This window comes from Myotis yumanensis, unplaced genomic scaffold (assembly GCF_028538775.1).
Source record: "Myotis yumanensis isolate MYYU_CA2020_CCGP unplaced genomic scaffold, mMyoYum1.0.hap1 SCAF_2, whole genome shotgun sequence".
Taxonomy (NCBI): domain Eukaryota; kingdom Metazoa; phylum Chordata; class Mammalia; order Chiroptera; family Vespertilionidae; genus Myotis; species Myotis yumanensis.
The window spans coordinates 207513044-207530172 of NW_027223753.1; the positions used below are offsets into that span (position 1 = coordinate 207513044).

Consider the following 17129-nt stretch of genomic DNA (forward strand, 5'->3'; position numbering starts at 1 on the left):
CGGGGTAACCATGAGTCTGGATGGACAGGGTGTAGGGCCAGTCACCCCTGGGAGGAGGATGGGCCATCACACGGACTTGTAGGCTAAGACATAATGGGTCCCTGCACAAGGAAGGTTTGTCCCACTGCGAAGTATGGCCTATGAGGAGCTCCAGAGGGACCGAAGAGAATGAGAACAGAAGAAAAAAAGTCTGAAGAAACAATGAGTGACAAATCCCCAGATTTAAGAAAAAATGTGAGACAGAACAGGAAAGATGTGAAAAACCCACCCTAGCGACATGTAAGAACATCAATGCAAAAAGGTATTTCTAAAGACCACCTGCAAATAAACAAGATAAAAACATCTCAGCAAAAATACTAGATGTAAAGAAAGATTGGGTTATAGCCTCACATTTTAAATGAAAATAAATCAAATCTAGAATTATATCTTTCCAGCTACATCTTCATTTAAGGATGACAATAAAATAAGGTAAAACTCAGATACTCAAGATCTTAGAGTTTTCCTTCTTTGAAACCACTGAGTTGAGTAGAAAATAACCCACAACTTACTGCTGTTAGATGGCAATTTGCACAAGACACAGAATACAGAGCGCTCGTGTGCTCTCATGTGCACACGTGTGCACAAACATACACACAAATGTGGGCAAAAGCCTTGCCTGACAGTGGCGCGGCATGGCTGGGGCCAGAGCGGAAACAGTTGAGACAAGACAGGTTTCAATGTTGGGGAACGAGGGAACCTGAGGCAGAAGGAACCCTGGACACATAGCATTAGTCAGTAGAAGGAAGGTCTGTCTGTGTGTGTATGGGGTGGGGGTGGGAGGTAGGAGGGAGTGAGAGTGGTGACAGCACCCAAAGGAAGTGTGGAAAACAGAAAAGAAGGCAACAGACCCAAACAGCATGGGCACAGGAATAAAACCTGGCTAAACAGAGTAAAAGAGATGCCCACAGCTGAACTTTTTAAAAAGTCATTAATATGAGACAAGTATAAGAAAAAAGTGAAGGAGTCGACCAAGATGGCGGCGTAGGTAAACACCGGAGACCGCTGCCGCAAACAACCATTTCAAAAATACAACTAAAAGACTGAACGGACATCACCCAGAACCACAGGAAGGCTGGCTGAAGAGAGACTCTACAACTAGAAGGAAAGAGAACAGCAAATCGAGGCTCAGAGGCGGCGCAGTGTGGAAAATACAAAGGTACCGAGGTGCGCGCGAAAGCGGGCTGGTGGCTGAGGGCGCGGTTGTCGTTTTCTGTCGGGAGTGAGTCTCAGACTCTGGGCTCCAGATCCGGGCGAGTCTCTAGGGACCCAGACTCAAACGGGAGAAGCGGGATTACCCGGCATCAGTTGGAACCTGAGGGCAGCTTTCTCTCCGAGGTTTGCAGCGGCTGCCGGGGTTCTGAGAAGCAGAGCCTCTGGGAACGGGACTGAGCGTGGCCATAACTCCTCCCTCCGCCCGCCCTGTTGATCCCGCCCCGCCCAAAGCCTGCGCACAGCCATTTGCCGATCGCCTCAGGCAAAGGCTGGATTAGCGCCTCCCCAGAAGACAGACGTTTTCCGCACAGCTGATTCCTATAGCCAGTCGGCCTGAGGGTCAAATCCCTCTAGTGTTAACTACAACAATTAAGGCTTGGCTAGAACAAGACTGCGCACAGAGACCACAAGGGGGTGCACCAAGAAAGCATAAAAGATGCGGAGACAAAAAAACATGACAGAAATGGAGGATATGGAGCTAAGAATCGCAATTTTGAGGGCTTGCCATAAATTTGTGCAGAACCTCACGAAAACTAATGAGACCCTCGATGCTACGATAAAGAAATTAGAAAGTAAGCATACACGGACTGAAATAAAGAATATTATACCCAATAGCAGACCAGAGGAGTACAATAATCAAACCAAAGATTCGACAAAAAACACCCAATTGGAAAAGCAAAATGAAAAAAGAATCCGAAAGTGTGAAGATAGTGTAAGGAGCCTCTGGGACAGCTTTAAGCGGTCTAATATCAGAGTCATTGGAGTGCCAGAAGATGAGAGACAGCAAGATATTGAAAACCTATTTCAAGAAATAATGGCAGAAAACTTCCCCCACCTGGTGAAAGAAATGGACTTACAGGTCCAAGAAGCGCAGAGAACCCCAAACAAAAGGAATCCAAAGAGGACCACACCAAGACACATCATCATTAAAATGCCAAGAGCAAAAGACAAAGAGAAAATCTTAAAAGCAGCAAGAGAAAGAGGCTCAATTACCTACAAGGGAATACCCATACGACTGTCAGCTGATTTCTCAACAGAAACTTTGCAGGCCAGAAGGGAATGGCAAGAAATATTCAAAGTGCTGAATACCAAGAACCTACAACCAAGATTACTTTATCCAGCAAAGCTATCATTCAGAATTGAAGGTCAGATAAAGAGCTTCACAGATAAGGAAAAGCTAAAGGAGTTCATCACCGCCAAACCAGTATTATATGAAATGCTGAAAGGTATCCTTTAAGAAGAGGAAGAAGAAGAAAAAGGTAAAGATACAAATTAGGAACAACAAACATGCATCTATCAACAAATGAATCTAAGAATCAAGTGAATAAATAACCTGATGTACAGAATGAACTGGTGATTATAATAGAATCAGGGACATAGAAAGGGAATAGACTGACTATTCTTGGGGGAAAAAGGGGTGTGGGAGATGCGGGAAGTGACTGGACAAAAATCATGCACCTATGGATGAACACAGTGGGTGGGGAGTGAGGGTGGAGGGTGGGGTGGGAGCTGGAAGGAGGGGAGTTATGGGGGGAAAAAAGAGGAACAAATGTAATAATCTGAACAATAAAGATTTAATTTAAAAAAAAAAAAAAAAAAAAAAAGAAAAAAGTGAATATAAAGGAGTAAAAACTGACATACAAGGGGGAAAAAGAGAAAGCTAGACTAATTATTTAATACCAAAACTTTCATCTAAAAATGAAAAAGGGACAAAAAGCACGCACGCACACACAAAAGAAAGCTGAGCAAGAAGATGAGGTCTGGAAATGGTTACAAATACAGTTTAAAGTTTTGCTCACTAATGGGAACTAAGAACAGCCTAAAAATCACTATTTGCTTAAAGAAATGGCAGGTCTGTGGGACCTGAATGCCTCCCTAGAGCAGGGGAGGGGAACCTTTTTTCTGCTGAGGACTATTTGGATATTTATAACATCACTCAAGGGCCATACAAAATTAACTTAAAAATTAGCCTGCTATATTTGGTCAAAAACTTAATTAACTCACCCCTAATGCCTTGGCAGGGCCAGACCAAATGAATTCTTGGGTCTTATATGGCCCACAGGTGGGACATTCCACACCCCTGCCCTAGAGCCACAGGTCAGCCTGAACTGAGTACCCATCCACAGGGCTCCCAGAACTAAGAAGGCAACAAACAGCAGAGATGAGGACACAATCAGTTACAGAGAAGACAAGGAAAATGGAAATGGTGAGCAAAACCAAAAGCTGGTTATTTATTGAGAAAAGTTTAAAAAAAAAACAATTTGGGGGAAGAAAAGTTTCTGTACAGGTGACAGTGGCCTACACATGACCGAGGCTCAGAGCACAGGCATGAAGCTGCAACCAGGTGAAGGTAGAGACCTTGTGGACACCGGGAGGCAGGGAGCCCCGCCCACCCTGACTCGGCCAGCAGCCACACAACCTCATTGGGGAGCAGCAGGCACAGGGACAGACAGGTCCTGAAGTCAGCACGGGGAACAGCTCTGGGAAAGCTGAACTCACACAGGATTGTTACAAATCTGCTACTGAGGACATGGATACCTGCAAACTCCACAGTTTACGCTTTTTACGTTTTAACTGTTTTTAAATATTTTAAAGTCTGAAATACCTTTCATTAAAGTTGTTCTCATAGTTAAGGTTAACATTAGGAACTTTTTTATTTTAAATACAATTTTTACATCACCTTCATTTTTTCATGGTCTTGGCTGTTAATCTCAAACAAGCTGGCAACATTTTCTGTGACCTAACTTCCAGAGCTTACTCTGACCTCACGGAGACATGAGAACCAGGATGATAGGTGGACACTAATCTACCCTCACACCTCTCAAAGCCACACACTCCAAGGTTCCCTCTGAAAAGTGCTGCCATCTTTCCTCTCCACCCTCTAGAAATGGCAAACTTCGCTTCTAGAAAAGCCAGCTATGCTGCTGCCCGTGCTCTGCCCTCCAGCCCTGGAGACAGCCTTCCTTACCAGCCTCTCTCTCTTCTGCTTCTGTGGCCGCCACCTCCTTTTGGTAACACAGGACAGCGTTCTCCTCCTTCAGCTCTGCCTGCTGCCGAGTCACCCGCTGAAGCTGCTGATTCAGGCTCTCCAGCTCAGCCACGAGGCCCTGCTCAGACGTCTCCTTCTGGACTAGTGCCTCCTGCAAGTTGGCTTTCTCCACTTTGAATCCCTCAATGATGCCTGGGGAGACAGGAGAGACACGGCTGCTGAGGCCCCTGGAGCAGCAAATAGAGCAGCCACGAAGATAAGGGCTGCCACGCACCAGCATGAGCTATGTGGTCACAACTGTGTCCAGGTCTTAGATGGATGGCACAGGGCTGACCCCAGCCCCAGGCAGGGTGGGAACTGCCAGACAAGGCAACACACCTGTGAGCACCCACCTACACACACGCACACCCTGGTGCCAACTACCCAGAACACATGGCCACTGTGAGCACCAGACACCAGGGTCTCGGGTTGGAAGCAGTCACGGGGGTGACTTCTTGGGGCACTCACTGCCCACAGCCTGTGATGGGAAGACGAAAGTTTCCATCCCGCCACACACTCTGATGGTGTCACCCTAAAGATCAACAGGAGGTAAGTGCCAAGGAACAGGATCACCCCATGAGCCTGTCTGTTGCAACCGTGATCCCCAAAGCTACTGCATGTAGTTCTTCAAAGACGATTAATTCCACTGAGAAAAGTCAGTAATATCTCAAAACTGACTGCTTTATTTTACTTTTACATTTGCTTTAAAATATTCTGTGCTAATACTTGCCCTTAGCAACTCGATGCCTAGGTTCCAGCCCATCCTTGCCAGCCCACTGGCTTCTCACCTTCTGCCTTGTGCAGCTCCAGTGTCAGCCGAGTCTTGGCTGAGTTCTCTTCCTCCAGGCGTTCCAGTAACTCTTGGTGTTTTCTAACAACCTGGGCTGTCTCCTCATTTTTACTGCTAAATTCTTTTTCAAAACGAGCATGAATTTGACGTGCTTCCTCCAGCTGAAAATTTGAAAAATTGGAACTACATATCAAAAACAATAGAAGCTTACATTAATCCCAATTACAATTCTACTTGCTTAGAATTCTGGTGAAATCATCAATATTCCATAAGAAACAAGTTTCCATCCTTGCTGTTATGATTAATTAATTACTAAATAAAGTTGCTCATTAAACAATTTTCAACAATGAACAGTTCTGCACACACAGCACCACACAAACATGCACTTAAGGACCATGGAGTAGTAGCCAGTTTGGTTCAGTGGATAGAGCATCAACCTGTGGACCAAAGGGTCCCAAGGTTCAATTCCAGTCAAAGGCACATATGCCCAGGTTTCGGGCTCAATCTCCAGTAGGGGGTGTGCAGGAGGCAGCCAATCAATGATTCTCTCTCATCACTGATGTTTCAATCTCTCTTTCCCTCTCGCTTCCTCTCTGAAATCAGTAAAAATACATTAAAAAAAAAAAAGAACCATGAATACATGCAAGGCAACACTGTTAAGGACACGTGACAGGAAGGTGACTACCAAGAACCTGGCACCTGAGAAGGAATGAGCCACCAGCTCCATAGTTGGAAAAGGAGATGGGAAAGGTCACAGGTGTGGGAAAGGCAGGCTTATGGGGCCAGTCACCACACTGGGCAGGAAGCCTGATAGTCTCTACCTCCCTGACTAGTCACCACAAGGCCCCTCCCTGGCTTCCTTGGATGCCCCCACTTCCTGGCTCAGCCCTGGACCCCAGTCTTCCTTGCCTCCCCTGCTTCCCTGGCAGCATGTCAATTCTGAGGCTCCCAGGCCATCTACAGGCTGAGTGGCCCTGATTAATCTCTGAATTCAGAACAACTACTCCCAGCTGTCCTGACTGATTGATTCCTCAGCACCTAGCCTGGGCCTCCCATGTACTTGATGCAACTCAGCTGCTAAGTAAATCTACTGGTTTTATCTTGAAAACAGCCCCCAAGGCCACCTCTTTTCATGCCCTGCCATGGGCCACTTCCCACAGTTTCTGTCCTCTCAAAACACTTGCCCAAGCCAATCAGCCCTTGGGCAGCCCCACCACTGACCCTGGCCCAAACAGGGGGCCCTCACTCCCCTTCAGCCACTGCCCTCCTCACCTCCCACAAGGCTCTACTCCATCAACCCCTTCCCCAAAACCTGCCCTGTTTTCTCTCCCACACAACCCACCTTCTCCCTGCTGTGGGGATAGCCGAACTCCCTGTGGAACACACTCAATGGGGTAAATTTCTAGGGAGCAGAACACAGGAAAAGCAAGTGTGGGTCCACATCAGACAAGAGCACCTAGTTGGACACCAGGCTGGGGCCACAGCTGGGTGATACCTGCAGATGCCAGATGCTCACAGGATGGCATCTGTTTCTGTGGAATGACATTGGGGAGGGCGGGGGCACAATCAAAAGCACCTGATGACTTGTTTGCTGCTGCCCAAACCTATCCAGGTTTTGAGAGAAGACTAGAGGTGAGGGGGGGAAGGAAGGAGGATGAGAAAGAGACACCGCAAGGTCTCGACACTGTTGCTCTGCCCACCTGCCCTGAGGAGGGAAAATTACTCAAGTATTTCTGCAATGTGAACAGTAGAGTTCCACATAAGAGTGCTTATGAGGGGTGGGGGGAATGTAAAAGATCAACCAAAGGATTTGTATGCATGCATATTAGCATAACCAATAGACACAGACACTGGGGCGGTAGGGACTTGTCCTGGGGGTTGGGAGTGGCCGGGGAGAGGTCGATGGGGGAAAAAGGAGACAAATGTAATACTTTAAACAATAAAGAAAGAAATTAATAATAAAAAAAAGAGTGCTTATTATATTTTAGAGAAGGAAGGGAGAGGGAGAGAGAAACATTAATGTGAGAGCAAGATATCTATCGGCTGCCTCCTGCATACCCGCCTACTGGGGATCAAGACCACAACCTGGGCATGTGCCCTCACCAAGAATCAAACTGGCAACTTTTTTGGTGCACGGAATGACGCCCAACCAACTGAGCCATTCCGACCAGGGCTAGAGCGCTTATTTTTTAACTGGGCAAACTTTGGAAAAAAGAATCTCTTTACTACTTTCAATTATTCCTATGTAATGTCTTTCCTAATTGTCTAAAATGTTCTAAAAGGTTAACAAAAATAATACCCTTTTTCAGTGATAATCTTTGAATATAAATAATGAATGTGAAATTAAAGTTCCTGTGGGAGGTGGGCAGGGCAGCGGCTGAAGGGGAGTACGTAAAGAAAAGTAGAAGTGAGCTAAATTACACGTCATCTAAGGATGCTGAGGTTTTAGTTTTCTTTCACAGCAAGTCCACTATCTCAAGAATTTTGGTTCAGAAAAGACTCCTCAAGCGGACCCTGGGAGGAAGACATCGCTGGTAGTGACCTGGGAGGAGGCAGGGGGTGTGAGCACCAGAATCAACAGTTTCAGTCCCCAAACGTCAGGTGCTGGAGAAGACAGAGACCGGGTTCACCTGGAGAATCAAAGCGTCCATCCCCACCCTGCAGGGCTGGTGAGAATCAGAAATGCCCAGTGAAGGTCTGCCAATCTACCTAACCTACTTACTCATTCACCCACAGCCCTTCTCTGAGGCAGAGCGTCAGCACATAGGCCAGAATGGAGCCACAGAGCAAAGAATGGGTAGCGAGTCTGGTGCTGAGTGGGCCACAGCTCACCTGCCTAGAGGAGTCCAGAACCATCTCCAGGAGGCCATCCACCGCCAGGCCAAGGCTCCGGTAGATGCTCCTGACAGGCTGCTCACACTCCAATGTACTTTCCGGGCTCATGAAAAAGCTTTCACAGATGTGGCTGCTGATCTCAGCCATGGAAGACACCTCAGTGCATTCAGTCAAAGTTCTATCCAGCTCCGGCGGGGCCACATCAAGCCCAGGCCACGTCTCATCCAGTGCTGGCACTACAAAGTGAGAAAACACAAAAGCCTGCACCATGGAGACACACACACTGACCCTGACACCTAGGCATCAGGGACAAGCATGCCCACAGCACTATGGACAGCACCCCATCTCAATAAGGAGTGGGCTCGCCAGCGCTAGCGGGAGAAGGGATGCAGCCCAGGGGGCACTTGGCGCCCTGGGCCTGAGGGCTGTACATGGCCCATCCAGTGCTCACCTATAGACGGGACCTGGCCCTCCAGCCTCGCGTCGGGTGGACTCTCGTCCTCCAGGCATAGCCCCACGCGCTCACTGATCCGGCTCTTCAGGGAGACGGCAGCCTTCACTGTCTCTCCAAATAGGCCCAGCAGCCTCCGAAGGGCATCCTGGAGAGCGATCCTGGGAAGGGAAGCACAGCGGGCGCGGCCTTCAGCCTGGACCCCAGCAGGGTGGCTCTGCGACAGGAGTAGAGCAGACCTTGTCGCTGTTGCTCTTCATTTTTAAAAGATGCCATTATTGTTTATTCAAGCATGTTTCTCTGGAATCAGCCTCCAGCCAACCAGCAAAGGGCAAGGGCTTCACGTAGAACCATCCCCACAACTGCTCTCCCCTCAGATAGGAATGCACAAGCCTCTCTGACCCTCAGGGCCCTGCCCTTCTTGAGACAGGTGATCACACCTGACCCACAGGCCAAGGGCACGGAGGTTCTCCCGTGCCTCTCCCTGGGGCTGCACAGACTATGGAGGTTAGTGTGGTTTGTTCTTCACAGGACCAGGACTCAGCTGCCGTCTCCAAGCTATACCCTTCCAATAGGGGATCCTCTATCACATGACCCTGCCTAGGACGTAGCTACGGGCAAACTGATACAGCTTGTATGCAAGCCAGACAAGCCACATGGAGCCAAAGTGGCCAGGACACGGGCTTGCCCACCCCAACCTGTTCACGGGCGCACTCCCTATCAATGGGCCCACACAGGCGCTGCTTCCAGCACAGGGAGAGAGACACCACTGAGCGAAACAGACAAACAGCCACACCTTGCAGAGCTAACATTCCCAATGAGGGACACAAGCAGGAAGTGCAAGGAGAGAAGGGGAGACAGTGGGCAGACTGCATGAAGCACAAAAACCTGGAGGGGAAGGGGGGCCTGACAGCTCCCTGGCTGCTGCCCAGGCCCCTGCAGGTGGCTACCAAGGACACAGGGAGAATGAGCACAGCATATGCAAAAGCCTTGGGTTTAGTGTACAGGAGGAGAGAGGATGATCACAGAGATGGTGGGTCAGGGAGGGCAACTGAGGAATCCAAATCAAACCACAACCGCAGCTACAAACGAGTGCCAGAAAAGCATGCACGTCTTCACAAAGAATTACAAAGTTTTCAAAAGAATGAAAGGAGACCTGGCTCAGGACACTGTGCAGTAAGAAAGTCATGGATCCCGCACATAGAGCTCAGGAATAAGCCAGGCCTGTCTACCCCACCTGGTCTCTCATTCATTCATTCATTCATTTATATTCATTCATTCAATGTACAGGCCGCATACAATTGTATTTTATTATCAGGATTCCACATTTACATAGCTTAAAATGCTCTGGTAAAGGTGCAAGCTTATCACAGTGTTATAATTTTTTTTTTTTTAAATAGATTTTATTGATTTTTTACAGAGAGGAAGGGAGAGAGATAGAGAGTTAGAAACATCGATGAGAGAGAAACATCGATCAGCTGCCTCCTGCACACCCCCTACTGGGGATGTGCCTGCAACCAAGGTACATGCCCTTGACCGGAATCGAACCTGGGACCCTTCAGTCCGCAGGCCGACGCTCTATCCACTGAGCCAAACCGGTTTCGGCACTAATTTTTTTTTAAAGAAATGAAACAATTAAGTATTTGCTTTATTGATATACCAGGCTTAGACCTGTGTTTAACAAGCCAGCCTAAAATAGCACCATGGTTAGACTATAGCCTGCTTTTCAAAGCCTTCATTTTACAACTTATTAAGCAAACAAGGGATCAATCGTCTCTCATCCACCTGAAGTGATCTTTTTTTTTATTATATATTTCTTTATTGATTTCAGAGAGGAAGGGAGAAGGAGAGAGAGATAGAAACATCAATGATAAGAGAGAATCATTGATTGGCTGCCTCCTGGACACCCCCTACTGGGGATCAAGCCCGCAACCCAAGCATGTGCCCTTGGCTGGAATCGAACCTGGGACCCTTCAGTCCGCAGGCTGACGCTCTATCCACTGAGACAAGCCGGCTAGGGCCTGATGTGATCTTTTTATACACATACTCCTAAGTCCCATTTTGAAACAGCTGAAAATCTTTTTTAAAGTTTTGCAGATGAGCTCATGAACACAAATTTCACCAGGTAAGTTAGGTCGAACAGAAGGAACTCAAAACAAGTTGTTGCCCAATCAGAGTTCATTATTTGTAAATCATAAGCCTGCTCTCCGCTCCCTCCCCAACCGCCCACCCTCACTGGTCTCTCCTGATCCTTGAGGTCAGCACAGGACCCTGGGCAGAGACAAGCTGGTGGGCACAGCACAAATGGAGGGGCCCAGAGAAAGGCCTGCTCACAGGGATGCTGAGGAACTAATCAGACAGACAAAAATGAACTTCCTGACATCAGATGCAAATAAAGAATTGAACAGTTCAAGACGCGCTCCAGACCTATATACAGGAAAAGAAAAACTAAAACCGAGAATATGGGGGAGGCGGGGGGGATCTGTGTGGCGTCAGAGTGAAAACCTATTTCCCAAATGAAATCCCCAAGCAAATAGGACAAAGGGACAGATTACTAATGGTGCCTGCATTACAACATCAAATTCTGTAATTTGGCAAATGTGAGGCTTTTGGCAAAGCGAAATGGTGGATATGCAGGTGTCTGGACATTACTCAGTACTTTTCTCAATGTTTAAAATAGTTTTAAATGATAAGAATCATGCAGCACAAGGGCCCCTTTTCCCCATCATCGTGCTCAGGCAGCAGTGACAGAGGAGGGAGCTGACCTTTCACTGTGAGAAAGGTCCACATCAGACTTGAGCATCGAAATGAGGTTCGTGCCTTCCTGGTTCTCCCTGTCCCGCCTTCGCTGTAGTGTCTCCAGTTCTGAACGGTGCTCTTCTATCTCATGACTTAAGGATAAAATTTGGTCTTTTAGCTGTTGAGAAAAAATTGTTAAAGCTTTAGTTAAAACAATTTGGTTAAAAATAAACTTCTAGCCTGGATGGAGTGGCTCAGTGGTTGAGCATCGACCTATGAACCAGGAGGTCACGGTTCGATTCCCGGTCAGGGCAATCCCTGTGTTGTGGGTTCAATCCCCAGTGAGCGGTGTGCAGAAGGCAGCCGATCAATGATTATTCTCTCTTATCACTGATGTTTCTATCCCTTTCTCCCTCTCCCTTCCTCTCTCTGAAATTAATAAAAACCTATTTAAAAAACAAATAAATAAAATAAAGTTCTGTAAGGTACTTTCACCAAAACTTTCATCATCCCACTTAATATGGCAAAAGATGAAAATTATTTTTTTAATATATATTTTATTGAATTTTTACCGAGAGGAAGGGAGAGGGATAGAGAGTTAGAAACATCGATGAGAGAGAAACATCGATCAGCTGCCTCCTGCACACCTCCCACTGGGGATGTGCCCACAACCAAGGTACATGCCCTTGACCGTAATCGAACCCGGGACCCTTCAGTCCGCAGGCCGACGCTCTATCCACTGAGCCAAACTGGTCAGGGCAGATTATTAATAAGGTCTTTGCTCCATTACTCTCTGCCTACAAAAATGAAACATATAACCCTCCCGGCCTGTCAGTCCAGAGAGGGAGGGAGGGACCAATTCAGAATAAAAATCAGTTGCCAGGCAAGTGAACATCCCTCTTACAAAATTCTCTCTAAAAACAAAAGTCGATCGCAGAGTCTCAATGGGCTGGGTGGGTGGGCTGCATCAGCTACCATGAGCTCCTGAGCCATCTGAGCAGCTTAGAGAAGGGACTAGTGCAGTGATGGCGAAGCTTTTGAGCTTGGCATGTCAGCATTTTGAAAAACCCTAACTTAACTCTGGTGCCGTGTCACATATAGAAATTTTTTTATATTTGCAACCATTGTAAAACAAAGATCTTTTGATATTTATTTTATATATTTAAATGCCATTTAACAAAGAAAAATCAACCAAAAAAATGAGTTCGCGTGTCAGAGGTGACACGTGTCATAGGTTCGCCATCACTGGACTAGTGTATTCCAGCAACAGAGCAACCTAAGCACCTGAGCCCTCTCCCCTGAGCTCATCGCCAACAGTGGTGACTTCTCAGTTTTGGTCCAGTTTACCAATGAGAACATGGGTGTCCTCCCAGAGCAGTGGTTCTCAACCTTGGCTGCACATTAGAATCACCTGGGAATCTTTTTAAAATCCTGAATGAGGCCCAGAAATCAGGATTTTAAAAAGATTCCCAGGTGATTCTAATGTGCAGCCAAGGTTGAGAACCACTGTCCCAGAGGATGCAAGAACAGAGGACACAACAGACCACACATGTGCCCAGTGGGGCCACCAGCACCCCAGTCCCACCTCCTTGGAAGACAACTGGACAACCCATGGCTGCAAGGGACCAACAGTCTGACGTGCCCAGGGCCTCAACCAGGAGGAGCCGGGAGGAGCCACCAGCAGACGGAGAAGCAGTGCAGGAACAGCGCCACACTGCCATGGATGTCCCTTCATCCAAGAGCAGGTTTGTAGAGTGAAAAAAATGAACAAGGGAACACAAGCATGGGACCCATAAAGTAATGTTAGAAAATACAAAAATAAAGCACAAGCCACAGGAAAAAGAAGAGTGTGATTTTGAAACCAATTTACTACAGGGAAAACCAGCAAACTAAACACAGTTTCAATGTTGTGCTTGGAGGGAAATTAGAAAGGAACAGGGATTCCATAAACCACTGGTTACATCAGACTGTCACCTAGTAGCTGGAAAAATTAAAGAAAATGAAACAGAATTTTAAGTTTCAAGATGGCAAAAAATGACTCAAAACGAACAAAGATTCAGAAGATGAACCATGTACACCAAACGCTGCCAGCACATGGACCTGCATGTCCAGACCACTCAAGGCCAGACTGTGGCCCCGGCTGCTAGAGTATGGATAGTGGATGGCAGTCAGTGGATGGTGGACACCTAGGGCCTCACTGCAGTGAACCCCATAGCCATGACTTTCAGGTTAGCCACATCCATGACTGGTGGCCAGGGCACACAGGCCATCAGGATGGCCGGTTCTGCTCAGAGAGCCTGTGGGACAGCAGACTCAGCTCAGCCTGTCCTGCTCCCTCCCCCTGCCAAAAGTGGGAGGAAGTCCTAATATGTGATCAAGAGGAAGAGAGAAAAATGAGCATCTTAACAAAACTGACTAGAGAAAATAGTTCTATTCAATTTTAAAATTTAAATTGTTATTTTAACATCCCGCCCCCCCACCCTCCAGGGAGACATGATCTTGTTAACTATCCCATAATCTAATCCCCACCTTGTCTTTTCCCACCTTCATGTAATCTTCCTCACATTCCCTCCTTAATTCCAAATGCATAAAAGGAACTGCAAACTGTTGATTCTCTGGAGGATTTGAGATCTTGCTTCTGGCATGTAGTCAGTTTGGCTCAAATAAACTCTTTATGAAAATTCTCTACAGGTTTGATATAAGTTCTTATATCAACATGCATACAAAGGAATATTCAGCCTTAAAAAGAAAGAACATTCTGCCCTAACTGATTTGGCTCAGTGGGTAGAGTGTTGGCCTGGGGACTGAAGGGTTCTAGGTTTGATTCCGGTCAAGGGCACATGCCTGGGTCATGGGCTCAATCCCCAGTAGTGAGTGTGCAGGAGGCAGCCAATCAATGATTCTCTCTCATCATTGATGTTTCTATCTTTCTCTCCCTCTCCCTTCCTCTCTGAAATCAATAAAAACATATTTTTTTTTAAAAAGGAAGAACATTCTGACACCTGCTACAACATGGATGGGCCCTGAGGACATTATCCTCAGTGAAATGAGCCAGTCACAAAAGGACAAATACTGCATGATTTCACATAGTCAGATCAGAGACAAAAAGTAGATGGTAAGTGGCAGGGGCTGGGGGAGAAGGTGGGGAATTAGAGTTTAATGGGGACAGAGTTTCACTTTGGGAAGATGGAAAAGTTTTGGAGATGGATGTTGGTGATGGTTGCACAACAGTGTGAATGTGATGACTTAAAAATGGTTAAAGTGGGAAATTTCATGTTATGCATCTTTTACCACACAGACAAGTACTAAGCAGCAAAGACTATCCACACACCTGCAGAACTTGGTTGCTTTTCTCCTGAAGCTGCAGGGACAGAGACTCCTTCTCTTTCTGGTGAAGAGACTGCGCCCGCTCCCACTCCAATCTGTGCATCTCCTCTTTCTCATGCAAAGCAGCCTCCTTTCCACGTTCAAATTCACCCTGTACAAAGATATGATTAAAAACAAAAAATGCTGTCAGGGCACATACCAGAATCAACCAATGAATGTGAAGCAATGCAACACAAGGGACCCTCAGCAGATGAATACCCAGCTAAATTCTCATCATAAAGCAGAGGTCAAGAGGCAGTGAGATGACACATTCAAAGAGCTGAAAGAGTAAGACTGTCAACCAAGAATTCTAATCCAGGAAACTCTCTTTCCAAAATGAATGAGAAATTAAGATATTCCCAGATAAATAAGAACTAAGGGAATTCATCACAAATGAGCTTGCTCTGAAGAAATACTAACGGGAGTTCTTCAGGCTAAAGTGAAAGGACATTGGACAGCAACTTGAATCCACGTGAAGAAATAAAGAACACTGGTATAGTTAACTATTCAGATAAATATAAAAGACAAAACAAATGTAGTTTTTGTTGGTAACTCTTTTTACTCCTATCTGATTTATTTCTTTATTTTTGTTCATCTTAACCAAAGGATATTTTTCCCACTGACTTTTAGAGAGAGTGAAGGGGAGGAAGAGAGGGGGGATAGAAACATTGATGTAAGACACATTGGTTGCCACCCACATGCACTCCAAGTGGGACTGGAGATGGAACCTGTAACCCAAGTATGTGCCCTCCAGGATTGAACCTGTGGCCCTTCAGTGCATGGACCAATGCTCTAGCCACAGAGCACACTGGCCAGGGCTCTCCTATCTGATTTTAAATACACCTGCATAGAGCAATGAGTATAAAATGTATACATATGTACTTTGCACAACAACATTAGCACAATGGAGGAGGGAATGAAGTTATACATGTAGAATAATTTTTTAAACTATTAACATTAAGTTGGCAAAAAAACAAAGAACCAGCCCCCAATGATGTCAAGCCCCTTCCTCGTCTCACCCGCGACACAGAACTGCAATTCCTAAAAGCAGTTGAAAGCTAAGCATATCACTTATTTTTTAACCTTCACTTTGTTTCAGGAAGGGTTTTAAGGCAGTTGACAGACATACACAAAGTCTAACAAGACACACAAACTAGGCAGAAGAGCAGCAAACTCAAAGCCCCATGCCAACTATCCACTTATGAGCAGTGTGCCTGTCCCGCCTAGTGTGCCCCCAAGCCTGGCACAGGACCTTGCGGAAGTGCACCATGAAGGAGGCCAAGATCAGATGTGGCAGCATTCTGGAGAACATCCAGAGTCATGTAGGAGCCAGGAGAGGCCGTACTGAGGGTGGGGAAGAGGGGGCCCTTCCAACCCGTGCAGGAGGGAGCCAAGGCACACTCAGGAAAGGGTGCAGAGAGCACTCGATGTGCAACCTCAAAGGCCCAGTACCGGGGCTTTGGATATTGGGCAGGAGTGCACATCTTTAGGCCACCCCTGGCATGAATGAACAGAATCAGAAGGTTCGACTCACGAGACTATCCACTCATCAGATCCCTTACAGACAATCACTTCTAGTTCCAGACTTGGGTAAAATTCTGTTTAATTTGCCATGTTTTAATGTTAAGGCCAATATAAGAAAAACATGTTCTTGAGTTTTTCTAAAAATCCACAGAATTATAGGGAAAATGTCATATATATAAATCATTAGGAAAACACAATAGAGCCTTGGCCAGATTGCTGTGCTGAACACTGAAGGGTCATGGGTTTGATCGCTGGTTGGGGAACATATGGGAGGCAACCGAACAACGTTTCTCTCTCTCCTTCTTCCTTCCTCTCTCTCTAAAATCAATAATAAATAAAAATCCTCGGGTGAGGATTAAAAAAAATATTTTAAACAATAGATATGCCTGGAGAAGATAAAAAGTAAATAGTACTGCACAAAGAACATCAACATAGTAATAAAGACATTCAAACTATATCTAAACTGACCACAGGTTCTCTTAATATTTTCAAAAATTATCATATAAATAGATTTTTTTTTAACCAAGAAAAGATGAAATTGCCTTGAGCAAACAGTACTGGTCACACTATGGTTTACTTCTCTTTCCAGACCCTGCTTGGTGTTACCACCTGAGGAAGGGTCCTTCATGGAGGCACATCTCCAAGAAAAGGAAACCAAGCTTATGTTCAGAGCACTTTTCTTACAGCCACACCCCAAAGGGAGGGAACCTGGAAAGTGATCCAATCACCTCACACATAAGTCAGTCTTCTGATAAGTGACACAGCTTTTCAACAGGTGCAAGATATTTGTAGCCCAGATAAAACCTATTCGAAGAGGAAGAACAGTGTGTCCCAGCTATTTTGGGGATGATGATCCTGGCATCCCAAGAAATGCCCAGCAAGGCTTTATGTAATATCTGTTTGCAGTAAAGCCTGAGGGAAGACCGCAGGAGGAACATGCCAATACCTACAGGAGTTCGCATCAAGTCATGGACCTGACTCCAATCATATGTAAGGGTCTGCAGGCATGTTTACAGGGAATAGGGGGAAATGTTAGCCGACATCCCAGGAAGCAATAAAAACAGACCTAGTGCAAATGGGACCGTGTGTGCATCCTGACATGAAAACCAGAGGAAGAGACCGCAACTTGGGCTGGATATGGAATG

General features: G+C 46.2%; 1 protein-coding gene across 5 annotated transcripts in view; it reads right to left on the reverse strand.

The window, feature by feature from the left end:
- Positions 1 to 17129, reverse strand: part of PCNT (pericentrin) — a 90733-nt gene that overhangs the window by 43500 nt on the left and 30104 nt on the right. For all 5 annotated transcript variants that reach the window (XM_070407024.1, XM_070407027.1, XM_070407026.1 and 2 more), the window contains 6 exons: positions 14426 to 14572; positions 11121 to 11272; positions 8356 to 8516; positions 7902 to 8140; positions 5068 to 5230; positions 4220 to 4432 (listed from right to left, as the gene is read on the reverse strand). In XM_070407024.1, coding sequence (XP_070263125.1) covers positions 4220 to 4432; positions 5068 to 5230; positions 7902 to 8140; positions 8356 to 8516; positions 11121 to 11272; positions 14426 to 14572 — 1075 coding nt within the window. The remainder of the gene's footprint in view (positions 1 to 4219; positions 4433 to 5067; positions 5231 to 7901; positions 8141 to 8355; positions 8517 to 11120; positions 11273 to 14425; positions 14573 to 17129) is intronic.